Source organism: Acomys minous (genome assembly GCF_964271855.1).
Source record: "Acomys minous genome assembly, chromosome: 1".
In the NCBI taxonomy this organism is placed as follows: domain Eukaryota; kingdom Metazoa; phylum Chordata; class Mammalia; order Rodentia; family Muridae; genus Acomys; species Acomys minous.
Genome location: NC_140483.1, coordinates 180,443,529 through 180,467,464, shown reverse-complemented (window position 1 = coordinate 180,467,464; position 23,936 = coordinate 180,443,529). Strand labels below are relative to the sequence as shown.

General features: G+C 42.4%; 1 protein-coding gene across 19 annotated transcripts in view; it reads left to right on the top strand.

Moving 5' to 3' along the window:
• The window catches only part of ELAVL2 (ELAV like RNA binding protein 2), a 154,385-nt gene that overhangs the window by 107,787 nt on the left and 22,662 nt on the right, over window positions 1–23,936 (top strand). For all 19 annotated transcript variants that reach the window (XM_084765655.1, XM_084765656.1, XM_084765669.1 and 16 more), the window contains one exon: window positions 10,699–10,802. In XM_084765655.1, the coding sequence (XP_084621781.1) occupies window positions 10,699–10,802 (104 nt within the window). The remainder of the gene's footprint in view (window positions 1–10,698; window positions 10,803–23,936) is intronic.

The window sequence follows — 23,936 nt, the reverse complement described above, 5'->3', positions numbered from 1 at the left end:
TTTAATCACTCATCTTAGATCAGCGTTTTCCTTGCGACTGCTGCAGACTGACTGTCTCAGGTCTGTTTCAGTGTGCATCAGTGGTCAGTCCGGTGAGTCTCGGATGCTGTTCTTCCTCAAGGCCAGGCCTGGTTCTCAGGGAGAGGCAGTTCTCTTTCGTCTCTGCAGGTTTAGTGTGTGGTGTACTTTTGTCCCGATCAAATCTTTTATGCTTCCCAAAAAATTTCCTCATCTTCCTCTGTGTGCTTTTCTTTATCCCCTTTCATTTCTTTGTCAAGAAAACCCTGATTTTTACCTGTCTTTAAACACTAGACTTCAGCTTTTCAGGTTAATCATTTGTTAAGTAAAACTCCAGTGACCAACCAGACTTGCTCCCTGTTCATTACTGGCACCTGCTGCTCTTCTATTTGTGGTGGGACTTTAGATTTTTAAGCGTGTTAGGGAGCAGAGGCCTTGCAGAATTGATCCCACCTTCTTTTCTATAGCCAGGAAACCATACTCCCAAGTATGGAAGCATTTTAAGCAATCTGCTGAGGAGAGATGTGTCTTGTGTGGGAGACAGTTTTGGCAGTAACAAGCATGTTTGGCTTTAGTCATAAGAATTGCTTTCTGAGCTTCTGGAAGAGGAGTGTGTAAATCAAGCTTCATTTAAGATGAATCTTGTTATAATGTGGATACCTCTCATCTATCTGCTTCATAATGATGGATTTGTTTTGAGGGCTTAAGTGGTTTCTGCACCTGCAGGATGCTATTCCTTTTCTTTTTCTTTTTCCCCCCTCTTTCTCTTCCTTTTTATATGTGGTCTTTTGGATGGATCAAGAAAGAACTGTAAAGTTTCAGTCAGTTGATTACACAACAGAGGGCAGGAACTCAAATGCAGGTGTATTTGGAGATGGGTTTTCTAGCTGTAGAGTTGTGATATTCGGATGCACAGGATCTTGGAAGTGATGCTTAGGCTCCTGAATGCTGCAAACTCGGAGAAGTTAAATTGGGAAATCAAACTGGTTTCCTAGCTTCCCATATCCATTTGAGCAAGTTAATATCATCTATGAACCTCCACATTCATACCTATAAAATTTCTGTAAATGTGTAAATGTGTATACATAGCATTAAATACAATGAATCTGTGTCGTGTGTGTTGCTGCGTAGCAGTGTTAGGCAGTGCGCTATTCTTTGTTTCAAGGCAGGTAGGTTAGTGTTCTTAAGGGCTATTGGGAATGGACTTTGCCGTTCAAACTTACAGACCTCTCCACAGTAGAGAATTTAGAGTGTTGATGCTTTTTAATAAGACAACTTTCTTACAAAGTATGTGTTCATGAAGAAAATTTATCTCCAGAAGAATCCTTTATCACACAGACCTGGTATGGTTTGCATAATCTGATATTCCTTGCAAAGCTAGTATAATCAAATGTTTCTCTTTGCAAATTTGAACAAAACAGCCTTCCTAGTAAATTGCAAGGCTGACACAATGTCAGAGAGGTTTCTGAAATAATTATAGTGCTTAGGGGCTTAAATTTTTTTTTGGGGGGGATATGCGGTATCTAAATAAAAATGCTATCTTCCTAAGAGTAAAAGCCATATTAGGAAAGCTGCATTGCTTCTTGGTGGACTGCTCACGGGTTTCTTTGTGTGAGTGTGTGCATGCACCCGTGCGAAGATTGACACCAGCTGGTAGAGCAAGCAACAGCAGATGCCCTTTTTACTACCATGGTTGTTAACTGGCTTCCTGCTTTGCCACAATACTATTTTGAGGAATATAGTTCCTCTGCCCTCATCTCAAATGATATTTACTTGAACAACCTCTCTGCCTTTCAAGCAAGCACAAGAAAAGCAGAGACCATAAGTATCTGTGTGAATGGACGTCTGCATATGTTAATTATAATGAAGAAGGAGAGGCTATTGCAAACCCACGCCTTTAACTGGGAGTACATCTGACGTTAGCTCAGAGCTGTTAGTGTCCTAACTTTGAACTATAGGGCCTGAGTTTTTGGCTACCTGCCAGTGTCTGCCTTTTGCTCAAATCGCAGCAGCAGCCTTACTAGTTGAAGGTAGAGCTACTGATGGCTCTTTTTGAGCAGCTACCAAAATGGTGAGTGGGGAGTGCACTGGCTTTTGTCCTCCCTGCCCAGGTGCTCCACCATACTACTCTCTTCCACACTGGAAAACCTTTTAAAGATGTGGAACATGAGGAACCCACTACTCTTCTGTCTTCAGATTGAGCTCATTTCCCCCCAATCTTTCGGGTATTAGATGCGAGACAGTCGTAGTACTTGGTGCAGCATTTGAATGTTTAGAGGACTTAATATTCTCTCTCTGTTCTCCATAAGCTAAGAATGAATTGTGTGGGAGTTCTTAATGCTGTCTGCAAGGGTGATGTATTAAGAACCCACACTTTCGCCAACTTAAACAAGGTCACACTGCATTGCCAGCAAATTCATAATTACTGGGACTGGTACTGTAGGAAAATGGAGCTTTACTAGTTGTGTAATCAGGACAGATATGGCCATTAAAATTAACTCTGAGAGAAAATGCCCTGGTGCAGAGGACATTAGACAATCCCCATAGAATTAGGCTGTTTAGGTAATATTTACCAAATAATCACTACTTACGACATTGATTTCAGCAGAAAAGTTACAATTTAAACTTTTTCTTATTATCTCTGTCTATCTGAAGTTTCAAAAGCCATTTAAAGTATTAGGTCCTTTGAGTCTTAGGCCAGCTTTATTAGCATTTGGGGAGAGCACGAGTTGTGGAGCGACCCATCTGTTCTCTGCTTTGTGTGAACGTCTACGTTAAATTCTCTGTCCTGGTGCTAATCCTTGGTAATGTCCTTTGGGAAGCTGGTCAAAATGCTCAGCGTGGTGAGAGCTGACTTGGACTGTGTGACAGGACCCTGCCAGCGCCCCCTCCGCGTTTGCTCTTACTCATCAGAGGGCAGCAAGGAGCTGTTTGATGTGATCCAAGTTAGTGGGTTGTCCCAGTAGAAAAGCCTGGTGCACCTGGAGGGGTTGCAGGGCTGCGAAAGGGAAGTGACCGGGAAGGATGGCGTCCCTCTGCTCTCAAGGTTCTCTCTTCCCTTTCCGGGCTGTGTGGCACCCATGCGGGGAGATATTAAGAAAGCATGTCAAGTCTGGAGTTTGCCACTCTGGTGCCAGGGTTGCGGCACACAGCCTGTCTGAACAGACACACATGATGGGTGCCCAGGAACAGAAAGTCCATCTGAAGAAAGACAACACATTTGCAACTATTGTGTATGGGGAGGAGGAAGGGAGAAGGGCAGAGAGAAATCTCCCCCTTAGAATTCAAATTCTCCAAATCTTGTTTTTTTACTTTTCCACCCCTTTTAGTTAAGGTATTCAATTTTACACAGGAGCTGTTTGGAGAGCACAAATCTGTTTTATTTCTTTCTTTTTTCTCCTCAAATGTTTTATTGTTAGACTTCAGGTTGCAAAAGTCTTGCTTGATGCAGGACCATCAGCAGCAACCCGTTTCTGAGAACTCTGGGATTTAAAAAAGATCCATGCTGCTTTTATTCTGTTATTTCATAAAACATTACTGCTTCTCTAAATGAAATAATAGATACACATCAATCAGTGGAGTCACCTTTTATTGTTGATTCAACTACCAGGTTTTTACAGAATTCACTCTGCATTTTATTTGACTCATTCATGAATAGTCTCAGCAGACTTAATTATATTAGTGAAAAAGCACTTTCAACAAAATTATATGCTGACATCTCATAATTCATACTTACAGATTTGTGAAACAGATTTATGTAAATCTATCAAATTACTCTATATAACATTATTTTTTAAATTGAGATTTCATTTTAATGTTATTTATAGAAATTTTTCATGAGAAATTTTACATGAATATTTTAAAAAATAGCTCATATGACTCCCTTATGAAGACAGAATGCAGTAACATTTGAGCATCTCATCTCCGTGTTCAGTGATCCATCTGGTACAAGACAGGGGCAGAGGAACATGTTCACAGGGGCAGCTCGATTCCCAGCTACACGCTCCCGGAGTGCGGATACTACTCTTAGTAACTTCATCATTTGGTCACTGAACATTTATTTATAATTTATTTATAGTATGTGTTTAGGCCTTTGTCAGAAACTGAGGTCCATTTGCCCTATCTTTCGCAGTCCCAAAGTGGAATGATCTGCCTATATTCAAATTAGCCCAGCATGCATCCAGGTTGGCTAGTGTGTGTGTGTGTGTGTGTGTGTGTGTGTGTGTGTGTGTGTGTGTGTGTGTATCTATCTGTCTTCGATCTATCTGTCTATGGACAACTACTAGGGAGAACTAGTCATCAGTACTAGTGATGGACACTGCACATTAGGAGCCAGGCATGTGATAACAGGAGGAGCTTTCACAGATAGTCTCAGGCTTCTGGAAGTGTGCTCCAGCACTGGCACCCGAGTGTGCGTAGCAGGGCATACCTGTGGGACCAGCAGAAGCCCAGCTGTGGTGGAAGGAAGTAGGAAGACCGTGATTGTCTTAGAAACCAGGGCATGGTCAGATTTGGTCTTTTAGGAGGACACTATGACAGTAGTGGAGGGTGGCCTTCATCTTGAATTCCAAAGCCCTGGGAAGAGGGTGGAGCATAGAAGCAATATACCACATTAGAAAATTAATAACAAAGGATGCCCAGCTGAGGAAGAGAGGCAAATTTAGCTGCGCAAGTGGGCAGCATGCTGATAGGAGGGTCATCTTGGTCACTGGTCCAGGCAGGACCCACTTCCTACTGGCAGTGTATCAGATAATACTGTCAGGATGAGGCCCACTCTGCTGTGTTTAAATTGCAGAACTACCCTGGTCTCTGTTTGCTAGTCTAATCCCACTTGCTGTTTCTCCTTATTCCTTTATTTTGTTCTTGTTCATTTGTCTCCTCTCAGATGGGAGGCTTGTGATGAGGAACACTGCCTTATCTTTGCATACTCCAAGGCCTAGCAAAATGTGGGCTTCAGTTGTGATTGAGTGGATACCTAGTTTCAATGAGAAATGCTTAAGTATAACTCTTCCACATACTCTTTTTGGAAAAGGCCTCATTAAATAATGTCTGGATAAAATTGATGTACTAGGTTTTTAATCAAGAGTCATGGCAGTCTGTTGCCTTTAGTTTTAGACCTAAGGGGTAATTTGATATTTCAAACACTGGTAGTAATTTGAAATAGGAAGAAGAAGAAGGAAAAAAAAAAAAAAAACAAGCAAACCCTAAATATAGTGACCTTTGAATGAAACAAGTCCAGAAGATTGTGTGTTTTTAATTAAAATATGCAATTAAGTTTTTAATTAAAGTATGCTGTTAAAAGCATTGTTGGTGACGAGGGAGTGACCGATGCTTTGAATTACACACCATTTGGGGTAAATTGGCATTTACTGCCTACAGTACCACTTCCACACTAACAGATTCTCTTCCTGTTTAGCTGACCTTCACACCGTGTGCGTGGTCCCCTGTCCCTCCAGGGGACCAGCTGGAGCGTGTCAGTTCTGCGCCCCAGGTCATTGACCATGGCTTGAGCCATTTGCTCATAACTTCTCTCGTATCAGTTGCGTTTTAGACATGGTTTTTTCTATCTCTTGTGAAGGAAGGGATCTTTTTCTGTGGTGTGCATGTTCAATTAAAAAGCAGGCCAATAAAAAAAAAAGACATCTTCTACTTGCTGGGGCACGTGGTGTTGGTCCGGAGGGTTCAGCAGTCCTGTGCGAGTGGCTCTGTAACTGTCCATCCAGGCTGCTTCCCTAGGGAAGTTCTAGAATACCGGCCCTCGTTTAGAGGCCTGTGGACCCTTAAGTGACCATGGATAAGGCCGCGTGGGAGGACACTGGGGACAAGTGATGCCAGCTTTGTTTTTAAGAAGCATTTTTCTCTTAAATGTGTTGGCATCCGTAATCAGCTGTACTTGGAATTTCAATATGGAGCTTTGTAAGACGTTTTTTTTTTTTTTTTTTTTTTTTGGTAAGTGAGTTTAGGTTTGGGGGTAATTAATGCATACATTCCAAATGCATACATTCCAAATTGAGAGTCACTTAGGACATTTAGGCAGTATGGGGAAAGAAAGAAAGGTGCCTGGTTCCCAAGCCTTCCCCCATAGCTCCTGCTGAGAAGTAACCAGTGAGCACAGGAGTGGAAAGGCTAGGTCCTGGCTCAGTAGTTTATTTCAGTATGTTTTCTTTTCCTGGTGCTTGGTTTGCTATTGCTTTTTTAAAACAAAAACTCGTTAACAGAAACATAGTACAAGGTAATTTTTAAAAAGCATAGACATAAACATAAGTAAAGAATAAACTTATTTGCCCAAATCCACCGAAACGAGATAGTAGTCAACCAATAAATTAGTTAAACAAACACACACACACACAAACACACACACACACACACACACACACACACACACAGTCTGTCAGAGAAAGTCTAGTGATGCTTCGGGTGTGCTGAGGATGGCCTGTGCAGCTGAGAGGAAGACCACGGCCTCTCAGTGCCCGCCGGCCTCTCAGTGCCCGCCCGCCTGCCTTGGTGCTTTCCTCCCCTGCTTCTTATGGGGTAGAAGCTGGTTGCCAAGCTTTGCGTGTCAGCCTTAACTGTATGCGAAAGCTGTGACCATCAAATACAACTACTCTGAGTTTGTACCTGAGCAGTAAGTTACCGCATAGCTGAGATGGGGCAGCAGGGAGGTACTGTCCACATTCGTCCTTTGGTACAGTAAGCTCCAGTGTGTACTTGCTGACCTGGGTAATTAAAGCACTAAAGTTCCTATTACTATTGAACCTTTGCATTGTTTTTTTTTTTAATCAATTCTTTGAGAATTTCATCCAGCACATTTGATGGTACTCTCCCCTCTCTCCAGACTGCCCCTAGATCCTCCCCTCACTCCTTTCTCCACTCACCCAGCATGGTGCCATTTTGTAAGAAAAGCTGGTCAAGTGCTGCCCGTACATGCTTGGCTGTGTGGCCTTCCCCTGGAGCACGGCCAACCTACCTAGGCGAGGGCTCTGAAGAAGACTGACTCCCTCTCTTCCAGAGAGGGGTAGGACTTCATGCCCAGCGCCACCCGTCTCTGCCCTCGTATTTTTGTCTGACTTGAGTGCTAATGGTCCCTGAGCCTTGGGGGAGGGGCTCCTGTCGATGGCACTTTGAAGGCAGACAGACTGCCTCCCTCCCGTTCTCTGCACCTTTACCAAGTATGGACCACTGTGCTACTATGTGTTGCAGATAGAAGGTCCTCAGATAAGGGTTGTCTCTTGTATTGGTACCCAACATCTCAAGTGGACACAAGAATGTACCTCTTAGGAGGATAACCCTTACATTGTTTTACTTTTAACAGGAAAATTCACTTACCTTGAATGCATTCTAGTTGGCAGGCATCACTCTTCTCAATAATGCCAGATCAGAACCTTAAGAGGTTATCTGGAAGTAAAAGTGTGTTCAATTTTAGTCAGTAGTAGTGAGAATTTTATTCGTCATTATAGCTGGCCAGATTGCATTGAGTGTCAGGTCATATTCAAAGCATGGGCTCTCTAATGGGTGGCATATATCTTTTGTAAAGTAAACAGACCGTTTAAGTCCTCCTGCTTTCATTTTGCAAACCATCCACTGCCTACAGCAGTCCAGGAGTCAGGACTCGGGCAGCCTGGGTGAGAGGCCAGCAGAACAATCAGGACAGTCTTCTCTGTGCCCAGCACTGGGCATGGAAGCACGGCTGCCCCAGACCCACCTCAAGAGGTCTGTGGTGGGTACTGTGACACCGTGGAGGAAGTCCACTGCATCCTCTTCACAATCCATCTGTAAAATGGTGTCTTCCCTGTGGAGATACTGCACATGCTCAGTCCTCATCATAGCTTCCAGATGCTCTGTGTACCCTAAAACTCACCATTAGAACTTGTTTTCTTGGGTCAGTGAGATGACTCAGCAAGAAGAGGCAGTGCTGCCAACCCCAGTGAGTTCAGTCCTAGGACACACGCATGGGGGAAGGAGAAGACTGACTCACTCCTCCTCTAAGTTGTGCACACACGCACATTTTTTTTTTAAAGCAAGTAAATAAGTATTTCTCAGTCTGGTTGTATCATAAAATAACCAAGCTTTTGGAAAGCTGTTTTTAGCGCCTCAAAAGAAACTGACAAAATCAGGAGTTTGGAGAATGGGGCTCAGGCTCCCTAGGATCTCTATGTGATTCTAGAATGCAGCTCAGGTTGAGACAGTAAGGGGTTGAGAAGTTGTTGGAAGAAAAACTGCCTGTAGGGAAGAGTACTGCATTCTTGTGATACCATTGCTAGCTAATTTTATCACCGAGTTGTAGGGCGACAAAACTAGACAGTATGATGCTTTGTCTGCTTCTCCATTTTCCATATTTTAATAACTTCCTGATATAACCTCAAAGGAATATACTTAAACCCCATTAAGTGTACTATGTGTGCTTTTTCTCCTAGTAGCCTTTTGACTGGCATGGCCACTTTTCATCAGTAATGACTGTCATCATCATCGCTCTAGCATTCTCATTGTGTAGGTGAGGGAGCTGTGGGTCTGAAAGGTTGAGTGACGTCTTCCAAAGCACACTGTTGGCAGATAGCAGCGACAAGATTGCAACTCGCATGCCAGGCTCTGAATCCCGTATTTGTTCCATCGTAAGCTGCTTTTTTGGACAGATTCTTTCTGTTTTCTACCAGCTTGAATCGTGCTCAATGACAGTAAAGTAGCAGTACTTTCTCTTAAGAGGGCATTCCACATATATACATGTGCTTTCCAATTTGATAAAATTCTGAAGACTTCATTTTTTTTGTAGATTTATTTAATGTGTAGATTTATTAGTGTTTTGTCTTTTTCAGTATATATACACATGTGTGCCTGATGCATTTATAAATTTGTGGGTAAAATAAAAACCCAAATTCAGTGTGAAAGAAACTAAAGGGCCTACTTAATTTTTGGCTCTCTTCTTTAATTCTTTGTTCTCTGAAGTGCGGCTTTTTTGGCCGAGGGCCTTGCATATGGTAGGCAAGCTCTCTACCCCTGCCTGTGCCTCAGTCCCTCCTTACTGTTTGTTCTTTTTATTACAGTTAAAAACAACATTTTGGTGAGAGAGAGTATGTTAGCTCCTGTTTTCTAAAATTTTGATCATGGTCTCAAGCATACTCACAAGTTCTCATGGTTACTAAGTTGTATCTGGTCATCTGTGTTTCTCTGCCCATTAGCAAGGAAGTCGCACATTAGAGCAAACAGAGTGGCCATCTCCCATACCAGTGTTCAGTAGCACTTGGAACCATCAAGAACAAATTCCCTACTTCCCTATGAAACTGCTAGAGTCAGGGTTTTAATAAAGCATTTATTAATAAAACATTTAATAAAGCATTAATAAAGCTTTAATAAAGCAGGGACTATCAGTTCTCTAAACACTTTTTCATTTGTGTCACCTGTCTCTTCTCAAATGGAGAAACTTTGGCTCACTTGCCATTTGACCTTGGAGCAGCCTGGCTTAGGCCAATGCATCATGGCACCTCTATGTCTTCTAGAAGGGCGCTGCTGAACGGCAGTGAGATGGCCAGCGGATGGGGCTGCCAGGAAGCCCTAGAGTTGTTTGGAAATTTTTGTTGTGCAGCCTTTTTTTGTGTGTTTTGTTGTTTACTTAAGTCTTTTCCTTTTCTGGTCATTACTTATGCTATCCTTTCTGTAAATCCCTTTGTTTGTTTTGCTGTATTCCTTTTAGATCAGAATAATACCTATAGAAATTTCTGTCACATTATAAAAAAACCAACCTCTTTTTAACATGAAGGTGTGTGTGTGTGTGTGTGTGTGTGTGTGTGTGTGTGTGTGTGTAGCATGTGGTCGTACATTGTTTAACAGTTCATTCTGAGATGTGCTGTTAGTCTATTTTTTCTGTGTGCTGCGAACATTATAGCCTAGATGAGACAGGTCAGTCACCTCGTATAGATCTTGATAAAAATCAAAATATGTATCCGAGGGGGCGATATACAAAACAAGGCTTATTTTTGTATAGCACACTTTTAAAAATGCATATGGTTAAATGCATAATAGAAAATACATTAATCTGTAAGAGCCATTATCATCCAGTATCCATGATGCAAACTGTGTGTGTCCATTCTGATATTACCAGCTCAGTGTGTTTGTTGACCTCAGTGTTGTCATAAGCACACGACTCTGAACTGTGCTGTGAGTCACCACGGTGATGATGTCACTAGGTGGTAGAAATGTTTCACTTCCACTAGACTCTAGTGGGAACACCATTGTGTATGCAACATTCATTGACCAAAATGTCATTTTGTGGCACATTTCCACTTAGACACATCATTTTCACCACTTTATTATCTGTAGTAATTATAGTTGCAAGATGCTGTATATCTGTCAGTGTGACTCAGGCAACACTGATAGGTTCCTGGTCACTGTTGCCATATTCTATCTTCTATGTGAGGCAAGGGAAATCAAGCTCACGGTTTTATCTGTTCCTCCAGGAGCTCAGCATACAGATGCACCTAGATTTTAGAGCTGCCGTCCCATTCTGGGTTAGGCATGTGGTGTGCGATGGGACGCTCTGGGCCTGGGTGGTTTCCTAAGCAGCACTGCTTGCTGGGTTCTAACTGATGTATAAATTTGCAAATGACGGGAACCTGTGCTAAAACCGAAGTGGGCTCCTGTCAGCAGGGTTGAACTAACGTGCGTTTCCCCTTCCCTCTCCTTACTCAGGGCAGAGCTTGGGGTACGGATTTGTGAACTACATTGATCCCAAGGATGCAGAGAAAGCTATCAACACTCTGAATGGATTGAGACTTCAAACCAAAACAATAAAAGTATGTTCACTTTTTTTCCTTTACATCTACTTGTAAAATAAGGATTTTTTTTTAAACTAAAAGTTTATCTGTAGTTCTTTTTTCATTTGGACCCTGTAAACACTTCTAGGAGATATGATGTAATATTTGTTCTTACTGCACCAAGGAGGCAACTTTATGTAGACACTGATATTGCCAGACAGAGCAGTGATAGATACTCTCTGATAAGTACTATGTGAATCCCCCTCAGTTCAGTCCTTGTCCTATTACGTGAGGGATTATTGAACTTGTCTAAACAGCAGTAGTTGGCACTTGTTTTGTAAACCAGTAAAGCTTAGTCATGGCTCTCACCTCTGCCTTGACGCAAGAGTGTGACCAGCTGCTCCGTATAGAGTTGGGCTCTGGTGTGATCTAACGCAGCCTTTTTTATGGACACCGAAACTTAAATTTTATGCAATCTGTTAATAATAAAGTATTGCTTTTTCCAGTTTAACGTTCAACACGATTTGTAGCTAATGTAGAAGCAAGCTGAGCTTGGTAGTTGTATTTTTGTTTGACTCAGTCTAGCAGATCTCTGAGGACATGGACTGTCTCTCGGCCTTACGTGGCACACAGGTCATTTTCCCTTTGAAGATGTACAATAAGTTATTTTATGGATACTTTTATGCAGTTTTTTTATTTTGAAATACTTATCTGAATTCTGTGGATAAGAAGTTGATCCAGTTTTCAGCACAGATTTTTCTTTTTCTTTAGCAAATAAAGCTGATGTTGCCTCTGTCGAATCGCTGGCCTTCGCTCCTGCCCAGTATAGACACCTCACATCAATCATGGCACACTTCCTTGATGAATTTAGGTGTCGCTCTGAAATATATTTCAAAATAGTATTCTAGACAGTCTCTATCAATTGACTCAAGTTGGAACCTATTTTCTAACCATGATTTAAGAAGCCAGCCCACACTATAGCCTTAAGAGAAGAGAGGAAGTTAGTTAGGACTGACTGGCATCCATCTTGCTTAGACACCTGTCTCTTTTTTTTTTTTTTTTTGGTAAGGGATCTTGAAGTGCGGTGTCATCTTTGTGTTTAAAGTGACTTCTCTTAGGATTGACAGTTAAGGTGATTTGTTAGCCATGGGTTGTTTTGACACCTCGTTTTTTCTATTTATTGGCCCATAAGAAAAATTTCTGTCAATGCTTTTCATCCAAAGGGAAGTGCATGATGGTCTCTAAATACACTTAAATGTGAGATGTCCAAGAATTCTGGGTGTTTGTAATAAAGAAAATGTCTAAGGAAAAGATACATCCTATAATCAGAAAGGAACTGCTTATTGTATTATCAGAATGCTAAGAAAACTCTGAGAAATTTGAGATGATAAAGATTTAAGTTGGTTTTGATCTCCCCCCCCCCCCCCAATGTGAGTTGCTTTTGTACCTGGCTCTTCACACTTGCCTGCTTAATCTTTCTTTGTGTCAAATGCTCAGTCTCTTAATAGTGATAATACAATGCCCTTAACAATGGTGCCCACTATCTAGCTATCTCCAGGCGTTTTATGTGTTCTATGTCCTATGGATTTTTTTGTAGGCTTCCTCTTAACTTAAATGACCAGCAGTCCTCCAAATCAATTGCTCTTAGTGCTGAGAGCCCAAGTTGTTGTTAAAAAGAAAACGAAATGTGATTGGGATGGCTCATCTCAGCAAATGACCCTTTTCCGCGTTCCAGAAATAATCATCGTTCTTTCATTCTTAGTGAGTCACTTCTCCTGCCACACATACTGCATGCTCTAAGATCCTGAAAAAGGTAGAAATGCGGAGGAAGCAGGTCACCACGGGATAAATGGACCTAGCCTTTGCGGAAACCATTGATGACAGGAGCCCCCTCACTGCCCGTGGTCCAGCCTTCACTCCTCAGGGCCCAGCTGCTTGGGCTGAATGGACAAGAAAGGACAACAGTGTTTTGTGGCTTTTATACTGTGACATCTGCTACTTGTGCCTTTCTGAAATTTGGGAGGGGTGATGGGCAGGCAGCAGGCTACTTCTCTCCCTGCCCCCATTTGGTTCTTGCAAAAATATCAGATAACAGCTGGTATCCTCAATTTGGCCCAGATTTCTTCAAGAGCCAAAGCAGACCATTTTCCAGAAGTAGATTGCACAATTTTTGCCCATATTTATATTTCTATTTTTTCTTTTCTATTAGATAGGCTTTGCATTCTTAATGTGAACTCTCGTGTGTGTCTCTGTGTGTGTGTGTCTTTTTCTCTGTATGTGTGTGTGTGTGTGTCTTTCCATTCTCTGGAATACTATTTCCTCCTCCTCCTCCTCCTCCCCCCCCCTCCTCCCTCCTCCTCCCTCCTCCTCCCTCTTCTTCCTCCTAATCTATTCCTGATGGTGGCTTTCAGACTGATCTTCCCAGTTGGTTCCTCCTTTTTAGAGAGCCTCTCTGAAACCCTGCCTTTGCTGCTGCCTTACGGGGTTGTTCCAGCTCATGTTGAATTGTCCTCTGTTTGAACTCCATGCTCTTCCCCAAGTAACCACAGAACTTGTCAGCCTGACCTGGATATAATTCAGCCTCGCACGCTGCTCTCTGTCTCCAGTAGGTGTGGAGACCTTGGTACTCGCACAGCTTAGCCACGGTTGCGTAGTTGAAGACAGCGGTGACTCCATTTCCTGTCTTCTGATTCCCCACCAAACACTCACCCTTCCGCAATGCTTTTCTTTAGAGGAAAATATTTACTTGTGTACAGTTGTTTGTATGTGACACTTAGGTTTCTTCAATTTCAGTTCCCTTTGGTTTTCCAAGCCAACCATCATATCAGCATAACTTACGTAAATGCCTGTTTTTGTTTTTGTTTTGTTTTGTTTTTTTGTTTTGTTTTGTTTTTTTGAGACAGGGTTTCTCTGTGTAGCCTTGGCTGTCCTGGATTCGCTTTGTAGACCAGGCTGGCCTCGAACTCACAGCGATCCGCCTGCCTCTGCCTCTGCTGGGATTAAAGGCGTGCGCCACCATGCCTGGCTCTTTATTTTTGTTTGTTTTTTTAAGTATTGAAGCAGTGACTGAAGTGCTGTGAGAGATGGTGTACTTAGAAGTCTTTCTTGAGGCTTCCTGATAGCATCAGCCCGGGAAGGCTTTGTGTCATAGCTGGGATGCCAAGTGACATATACATGTATTCACTATTTTTTCAAAGAGTTAAACTCATGCAGGTCCCATGAGGCTCTAAGGTAATTGTTGCATTGACCAGTGAGGAGTGACTTAGATGCACAAACTGCAGAACCTCAGGTGCATGAGTTCCGGGGCCCCGGGTGAGATTCAGCAGCAGCCTACATTGTGGTGAGCCCCTCTTTTTGAACGGGCGGACTCTCTATCTGCAGTTGTTGCTTTGCACATGCAGTTCAGTTTGCCTTGTAGCTTCTACTTTGATCAGCCTTTGTGGTTAATGTCTCCTTGAGAATGCTCGGTAAGTGGTCAGCATTTGGAGCTTACTGTGTAGTCTTCACCTTCATAAAGAACAGTTTACAAACAGGAAGTCCTAAGATGCTCATTTCAGGTTATAGTGGTATCACTTTATTTTGAGCAGCACTGATATGCTTAGCCTTAATTGACATTAGTCATGTTTCTGGGTCTTTCTGTGCCTGCTGGGGAAATGTGCTTACAACATCCCTTGCTGGCAACAAGTGACAGATCCCCTCAGAAGCGTGCAGCTTGCTAACCCTTGCCCACACTGTTGCTTACATTGTCATAGTAGATGAAATGCATCTGTTCCCTGAGGTTAATGTGCTATGTTAGGGGAGGGTACAGGAGAGAAGTAGCTTCTATATGGTCCAGACAGTAGAGGTCCAACATATTCTGGCGTCTTCCATCAGTGGCTCTCCATTGCCCGTGAGAACCGTGTATGGCCTGCTCAGGGGGTCGGCACTTGTTGACTGTCAGTCATCATGCCCTTTGCTTATGTATGGACAAGATCTGAATAGTTTGTAAAGCACAGTTTAAAGCCAGTATGATTGTCCTTTTATCTAAATTCATGTATCAGAAGTAGAAGAAAAATGATTATTTTACAAAGTAAAATTACTCATTCCTGAAGTGCCTGCATATTCTTTCAACGTGTACTCAGGAAGGGCGATTGTGCGCAGTGATACGCATGCCTGACTCAGCATGTCTCCCGTCTTCTCCGGAACATGTGAAGGCATGTGAAGCTTTACTTTCTGGAATATGAGCTCTGTCGCTGGAAAATAACTTCTTATTGTTAGACACTGCTCCTGAAAACCAGTCTCCACCTCAGAGAAATGTGTGGAAGCACGGCTGCCATGGAAGTGTGCCCCTCCATAAATATTAAAGTGTACAGCAGACTAAAAATTGCCTTTGCCTAAAAATTATTAACTACATCTAGAAATATGAAGCATCTTTATTAAAATAATCAAACTATTTAAGTACATATGGAAAATTCCATTATAAAAATTAGAGTATTAAATATTAATAATACCTATTCCTTAAAGTGTTTCAGTTTGGCAGTGATTAAGGTAATTTAATAAACCTTTATTCTGAGCCCCTATATTGCTTTTCAATTTTTCTTAAAGATTTATACTTTTGACTTTCTCAATAGGAAAATTAGAAAATGTCACATTGAATTTTTCCACCTGTTTAGCTGTGAGTTGGACTCAGCCTGGAACTGTGAGCCTCTACTTCTGAAATATTTTCTTGTCTCACCTGGCTGTGTCACCCTGGAGAAGCCCTTCAACCATTGACCTTCCTTCCATGTTTGTCTGTGAATGACTTGGATGGAGCTTGACCTCCCCAAACCAGGAAATCTAACTTGTCCAGAAGTTGAGATGGATCTGCACCATGACACTATTCCGTGCACAAACTTCTCAGAAACAACGTGCAGCATGCCCTTCAGACTGTTGAGATGTGGTGTACATAAAATGTGAATGAGCCCTACTCCAAGATTGCTTGCTTGATTGCTTTCCTGTACACATAGGAAGACATTTACGAAATCAGAAAAAAGCTGGCATCCAAATCACTTTGTGTGCGTGGTGCTGTGTGTAAGAGTGTGTGTGTCTGTCTCTCCTCTCCTCTCCTCTCCTCCTCCCCCTGCCCTTCCCCCCCCCCCCCATGCCCGTCTCTCTCTGGGAGGGATGCGGAAGGGGGGAATTAATGAATATGGATACTTGAAGGTTATGTGAGGTGCTATCCTCAACCCACACTCTTTTTATTTATTTATTGAATCAGGGTCTTGTTGAACCCAGACCTTGATAATTTCATTAGTCTTGCTAGCCAGTGTGCCTGTTGAGTACTGGGGTTACAGGCTACCTCTGTGCCTGCCCAGCTTTTTACGTGGATTTCAACAAACCCAAACTTAAGTCTTTTGGTAGCATAGTTAGTACTTACCACTGAGGCATCTCCTCAGTGCCCAAAACACTCTGACCTGAATAATTTTAGGTAGGAGATATTCAACTGCAATTGATAAGATTATGTCAGTAATTTATACTAATATGTACTGACTATGTGTTTGTTTAGGAGAAATAAGGAATATTTTCATGGGCTGTGTCCAATAGGACATTAAGAAAAGATACAACTTTGTTTCATTGTTCTGCTTTTGGAAGCACAGTCTCTAGCCCCTTGAGATCAGAGTTCATGCCTCAGCTCCCAGTTTATTTTCTGGTGAACTAATGCTTTCCTAGGGGATGATTTGGTTAGGGAAATCAGCATTCCATTGTGAGGGCTTGAAAGTTTTGACTTCTTTTTCTCCATCACTTGTTCACTTCAGAGCAGTTTGCTCTGGAAAACCATTTATTCATCCAGCTTCCTTTTGCTATAAGATGTTTGGGATGGGCTTAGGCTTCATTGTGATTGTTGTAGGTTGCTCTATAAAATTAAATTAAATATTCCATATACTGCATAATCTAATCTTACTGTAGAGTAGGAGAGGGCATGGAAGCTGTGCTAAGGACTTGCCAGTTGGCAAGTGCTCTGCAACAGGCTGGCAGCATAGTTCTAGCAGGTGATTGCTTACAAATATGTAGGAAGTGGAAATTTGAAAGCAGATGTTAAAGGAACCACATAGAATCTGCTAATGCCATGCACAGAAGAGCCTGAAAATGACAAGGGATGCTAAGAAGTAAGAGAACTGTACAAAGGAGACATGGGATTGGGCCTTGATGGTCATTGTGAGAGGACATTTGTTCTGTGGTTTTGTGTTTAGAATGTGCATGTGTCTGAGCGTTTCAACACACCTAGCATTTCTCTGGCTGGAGTACATTACTTTTGGTGATAGTTGAAGTGTAGAGTTTGGGAATCACATCGTGCATTGCTCCCTCATTTCAAAGCATATCTGTAGACCATTATTTGCCCCATCCTTGAAATGACTGCGAAACCTTGCAGATAATCATTTGAAGTACGCTCCTCAAATTTGCTGGCCACCTATGAGTGCTAGCCTAATAAGTGTCATTTATTTAATCTGTTCAGGTCTCTGTCCAGTGCTAAAGCCAACTAAACAATAAGAAAAAAACAAAACTGGAAAAACTGGAAGGAGAGAAAGAGTGCACCTGAGAAATGAAGCAGTGATGAAAACTTAGCAGAGAGACTTCTCTGTCTTTTACCATACACAGATAGACATAGTATGTGCTTTCCTAATTTTGCTTACCCCATAGAATGCTATAGTGCAGAGCCATGTTTCAACTTCTGACGGGCTATTTGCTACATCTCATTCTGTCTATACTGTTTCTATTTTATTTTATTTTTAAATATTTTATTTAGTTTTAATCTGTGTGCATTGGTGTGAAAGTGCCAGATCTTGGAGTTACAGACTGTTGTGAGCTGCCATGTGGGTGCTGGGAATTGAACCCGGGTCCTTTGGAAGATCAGGCAGTGTTCTTAACCGCTGAGCCATCTCTCCAGCCCCTTGTTTCTATTTTATAAAGCTCTTAGATAAGGCAAAATACCAGATGACCTTATTAATGAGTTATTTATATGAGATCTCCTTCGTGTCTCTCACATCCTGCTTCATCAAAGCCCATGCGTGATGTCCTTATTGCCTAGCGTTGCTGAAATAGCCAGAAGAGCCCAGACCTGGCTGTCACCCTCCGGCCTTTCGGGGTCCCCCTGCTTCTCCTAGCTGTTCAGCGGAGAGTGAGATGGCCATTTGAGAATTCCCAGAAGGCAGTAGTTTTCTGTTCTTTGAACATATTTTTCATTGGATATTATCATTCTGTTGTTGCTGGAGTGGGAGCTGTGCTCATACAGGTGGGTGGGGAGTAAGGCCCCAGCTCTCTTCGTCCACGTGCCCCTCAGCGGACCATGGGGTGTGGTGATGGTGGAATGGTCATCAGTAGATGGAATCTGTCTTCTTCGGGAGGAAGTTGATGAGTTGTTGCGTTGCCCAAGCATGCTCTCCAGGAACACCATGACGCTGGGAGGCGGCTCCACCTATGCTTATGAGGTCTAGCTCAGAGCATGCTGCCAGTTTCTCTGTGTAACCTGCCTGGTTAGGGGCCTTTTGAGTACACCTGTCTGAAAGTGATACTTTTGAGCACTGGCATGGATTTAACAAATCCCTGCTGCTGCTTCTATTGTTTTTTGTATTTGTTTTGTTGTGGGGTTGGTTGCTTGGGAACTTAATAAGTCCTAGTTGACTAGAACTTTGAATCATTTGACTAGTGCCTTTTTTTTTTTTTTTTTTTTTTTTTTTTTTTTTGCCTTTTAATACCTAAAAAGACGCAGCTACGGAAAGCACTGGAATTGTAGTCCAGTGGATCTATCAGGGGTTTGGGCTTTAAACTAGAAATAAGAGAGGAAAACCCGAATCTGATCCACAAGGCCAGAAAATGCTCAGTCCGCCTCCATGCCTGTTGCAGATGTGTGCCTCAGTAGAGACGTTTCTGTAAGGTCTTGCTGGCTGTGGCCGCTGTGGTTTCTCACCGCTTATGGGCATGGGTGGGTGTGCTTTTGTCTAATCATGAGCCTGGGAGGCTGGTATTATCTGTTTGTCCTGTTCTGAGCAGCTAGTTAGACAGAATTAGGTGCTAACTTGAGGGAGTCCATCCATCCTTCTTTGCCATGCCTGCTTTTCACTGAGTTGTCACAAGACTCTTAAAAAAGTAACTTGTGAATGAACAGTAGCAGTCTCAGAGAGGCAAATGCTTATTCTTTTTCATTGATAAATTAAAGCCCAACTTCTTCTTTTTTTTTTTTTTCTTTTTTGTCATTAGTGTAAGATATGGGGGCAGGGTGGGGTGTTGGGTATTAATCTTTCCTGCTCAGGTAGCTAATGAGTCTCAAGTGGCCTTCAGATGAGTGACAAAAAAGAAGAAAGAAGGAAAACTTCACTGGGTCCTAGAAACAGATAAATAAAAAATAATAATAATTTCCCATGAGTTTTTTATTTTTCTGTATTTGGAACCTTAATGCTTCCTGCCTATTTTATTCTTATATCTCTCCTTACATTCCTAGAAAGGCTATGAAGACATTGACCGAGCCTCCCACTTTATAAGGTTAAGTACAACAGCAATTTTCTGATTTCACAGTTTCCCACGGCCTGGTCAGCATCAGGGGTAGACATGTTCTGATGGTCTGAGTTCCTGGAAATCCTCAGAATTCTATGGACTTATCATAACTTCTACAATGTTGCATTTGTTGGTGATATATATTCCTAGAAATGCTTCTAAGACACAACATGGGAATTGTCTCATTCAGAAACTAACATAATACAGCAGAGCTGGTGGCTCTGGTTTTTATGAGCTCACCAGGAAACCATAACAAACAAGGCCCAGGGCTTGAACATTATAGATTTTAAATCTATCTGATGAGGAATGTCCAGAGCTTCTGTTGTTCCTCAGAATCACTAGGATGGAGTAGCTGACAGAACACAGATATGTAGCAACCAAGAGTTAGTGGTCTGATTACCAGCCGACCCAGGCCAAGGAGAATGTTCTCTGACAGCTTTCATGCGTGGTTCTTAGGCTGTGGCCTCACCTAAACAGGCAGGCTAGTGAGTCTTCATAATTCATGCTTGGGTATACACAGGCTTATTTGCAAATAACAATATCTCTATTATGCCTTCCCAGTAGAACAATGTGCATTCAATGCTAAAATGCTGGATTTAGTGAAGAAGCAATAAATGTATTCTTCCTGTGTAATTAGCCCCTTTTCAGGGTATTTGTAGATCATCAGGTGTTTCATAAGACGTTGTTCACAACACATAACATCATTTGTTGTCTGTGTTCTGTATCCTTTGTGTTTGCTTAGGGCCGATGCACTTCAGATCTTCATGGTGGTCAGTGTAGGTGCTCATGTTATAAAAGGTAATTTGGTAATCCATTGTAAGTTGATATCATGCCCTCCGTCTCTTTTCACCTTTCCTTTGTATCTTACTGTTTATCTTTTTGCCTAGGGCTCCCCCAGAATGGTTATTTGTTCCATTATCGTAAGAACCATAGCATGCCATAAATAGTTTTTAAAGAAAGCATTTCCTGTCTGCAACCTTAATTTAGGACCATTTGACCGGTAAACTGAATGTTGTCCCACAGCCATATGAAAGCAATATATAGGTTTGCTAAAAGTGGGCTCAGATTTGCATAAACAGATTTCTAAGAAATTGTCACAACCAAAGAATATTTTTAGTGTTTTTCACTAAGCGGTGTCTTGAGGGAATCGTGAAGTTGTGCACTGTCTGCAAACTACCCTGGCCCACAAAGTCAAGTGAACCATGAAGGTGAAGGCTAGAACCCCCTCTCAGCTCTGTGCTTTGTTCTTGGAGTAGCAGAGAACATTGATCTACCAGCAGCAGCAAAGCGGGTACTGTTTGGAGGGTTAATTACAGCTACTGAGTGTAGCTGATGCTATCAACCAGTGAGAGCCAAGGAAAGGGCTGGTGCCGGATCATTCCGGGTGATTAAATAACTACGGATGAGATACTGCAGGGGAAGTCAGGTCTGAAGAACAAACATCAAGGTGGCTCAGTCCCTTTTCACTGCCCCTTCTTAAGTTTCTGGAGGTGTTCTATAAATGTCTGTCATGCTATCTCTTTATTTTGTCCTGTGGAAGGCTGTCCTGCTTTCTGTAAAACCTCTTGTAAGATCCTTACAACTGCCACAGGAAAAGCTTTAGGAGTACAGTGATTATTTTTTGTTAAAGCTGTTTTGGGGGGCGGGGTGGGGGGAATCTATAGCTCAGGTGCCTGATAGACGTTTGGAGAATAGAGGATCTCATATTTGAATGAGTACATTAGTCTTGCAAATAAGTTCATTTAAAGAAAGCTTTCCCGTGATGACTCTCCGATTGTCTGATTGTGTTAGAGAGCGATATCTTAGTGTTTCAGGTTATCCCATAGGCACTGAATAAATGTCTCACAGTCACATAACTTCAGTCACATCTACAAAGCGCATGCTGTAGACCCTCCCATAGCTCCCCGGGGAGCCCTTCGTATTTTACCTAACAGTCCCTCTCTGGTCATGCACATGTATGTCTTCCTCACACAGATGCTCACCGTGTCATAGTTAAAGGCTTAAGTATTATAGGCGAGGCCAGAATGTCTCCTGCAACTGATGGGTGTTTGCTGTTTATTCATTTGCTTGTTGTTTTAAGTGATTACACAGCTTGTACTGATTGACGCTTACTACAGAGAGACTGCCCTTGAAATTAAGAAAAGTAGTTTTGTACCTATTAGCATGAAAATGTATATGCATGTACCCATAAACTGGGTTGCATAAGACCCCCAAACATTGTCTTGGATGTTGTGTGCTATTTACAAGAAAGGTAGGGAGCTGAGGTTTTATTTATTTATTTATTTAGCTTATTTTGTATATACAGATACAATTAATGTGAAGGGGGCATGCACATGTCACAGCATGCATGTGGCGGTCTGAGGACAGTGTATAGGAGTTGGTTTATCACTGTTCATATGCATGCTGGGGTTTGAGCTCATATCTTATTGCCCTGGGTTGCAGATTTTAAAATAGGTATTGTCATATGTTCGAGTGAGGAAAACAATTTGTTAGGAAATTGTCTTTGCATGTATGAGATAACTCTAAATGTACATCAAGGTTGTGGTGGTTGTAAGGGTCTTATTAGATAGCACTAGTTGGGCTGAAAATTGCTATGGAAACTACTAAGCTGACATTGAACTGGAAAAAAATACTCCTGCCTCTGGCGCCTGAGTATTGGGAGTCCTATTCTCTTAAGCACTGTAGAGGACCGGACCAAGACCAATACCTGGGTGAGGGAGTAGTCAAGTTTTCTAACATCATTTATCAGCGTCATCAGGCCTCATGTCGCTCAGGCTAGTTTTGGGCTCCTCACGTAGCCAACGGCGTGGATTTCTGTTCTCCTGTCTTTTCCTTTCAAGTACTATGGCTTCAGGAATACTCACAACATCCAGTTTATGTGGTACTGGGGGTCCACGCGTCCATGGCAGGGTCTCATGCATGCTAGGCCACCACTCTACCAACTCTCTCTACCAGTTATCTATCTCTAGCCCAGGTTGCTAGCTTCAGATGTTACCTTTTCCTACCACACATTACATATAGGCAGTGTATCTACTACCCACACCCACCTCTGAAAGGGCAAAGATGAGCAAATGTAAAGTCTAAAAAATTAAATAGAGAAATAGTTGATGATATATAATCATGGCTGTGCTGTCTTAGACAGGAAGTATCTGTGACTAATTGCATGTTAAGTTTGTAAGCATTTTGAGTGTGTAGGGTGCTCCGTTTAGCTTTGCTAAATGTTGGAACAACTTAAGAGTAAGGTGAGGCAGTCTTAAGCTTGACAGGGTTACTGTCAGACAGGGAGATAGCAGTTGTTCTATCGGACGGTTGCTGGATGTAAGTTAGTGGGTGCTTTCTAGGGGCCTCTGCGGTGACTGCTGAGGTGATAGGCTCCTACAGAGTGGTTCCATTCCATGAAGAAGCAAGAGAGTCACACAGAGGAGTGTCTCAGGCACAGAAGTATGATGGCCCCTTTGTGAGGAACTTAAGTCTCAGAAGTACACAAGTGTATGTATTCTTGCCAACTGATCACCTTTGACAGGATAAATTGGTAGGAAAATTCTACCAGGTCTAGCTGTATGTTCTACATCTAGGCCCCTTTAGCAGCAGCACGACTTTAGACTCCTGTTTAGTGGTTTGCCCTTTGGGGATCCCCATCAGGAGACATGCTCATATGCTCAAAAGTAGAGAACCCCACAAGTTTAAACCAAAACATTTCCGAATACTTTTAAAAAAGCCATCTCTAATGTTGGATGGACGGTGGTGCAAAGCTTTGTCATTTTCTGGCAGGCATCGTTATATGTTGAAGACATGGTCCTACAATGGATGTCTGAAGGATTTATGTTTTTCTGAACATTTAGCTGAACTTTTTACTTGAAGTGAGATTTTCCATATGGGGTCTGTCAGCCAGTCTCTGCCTATTGCCCACGACTCTTTCATAGCTTCCTCTCCTCCTTTCAGACCTTAAATAGAGATTGTGAAAGCTTTAGGCTATCACTTGCTGATAGTGTACTAGAGCCGTAACTAGCATTCGTATGCTACCTACCTTACGGCCTGAGATACTTGAGGAGAGACTGGTCACTGCAGTTGGAGACGCCCTCTGTTCAAGATTCAGGATCTTGACAGGACTCTTAAGCCATCACTGGAAAACGACTTGCTAAGAAGTGGAAGAGGACATCTTTCTTTCTATAAGCCTGTTTAACCCATATTGTTTCCTGGGAAGCATAAATGCCAGTTGCTTGGCCAAATATCACAACTGTAAGCATCAAGCGCGAGAGGCACTCTGTAAGTAGCTCCTGCTCGAGTCCTTGGGCTGCCTCCACTCCTCATACCCTGGAGCGTCTGCTTGGTGCGTGGGCTGTACAGCAGCCACATCCTGAAGAGTCAGTTTCAGCCCAATAGGAGCTTACAACATACAGAAGCTAAGCAGCAATTGCCCTGCGCGAAGCCCTGAGGCAGCTGGCGCTTGACAGCGTTGACGCCTCACACAGAAATCCTGACTACCGAATACCAAGAGTTCCCTTTAAGTCTCTTGAACATTGTCATAGCATATTTGTTCTATGCACTGTGCCACATGCTAGAGTCAGACTGTTGGGGAATTGGATCACATCATTAAGCATCTGTTTGGGTAGTGACTTGGAACTGAACCAACACACACACACACACACACACACACACACACAC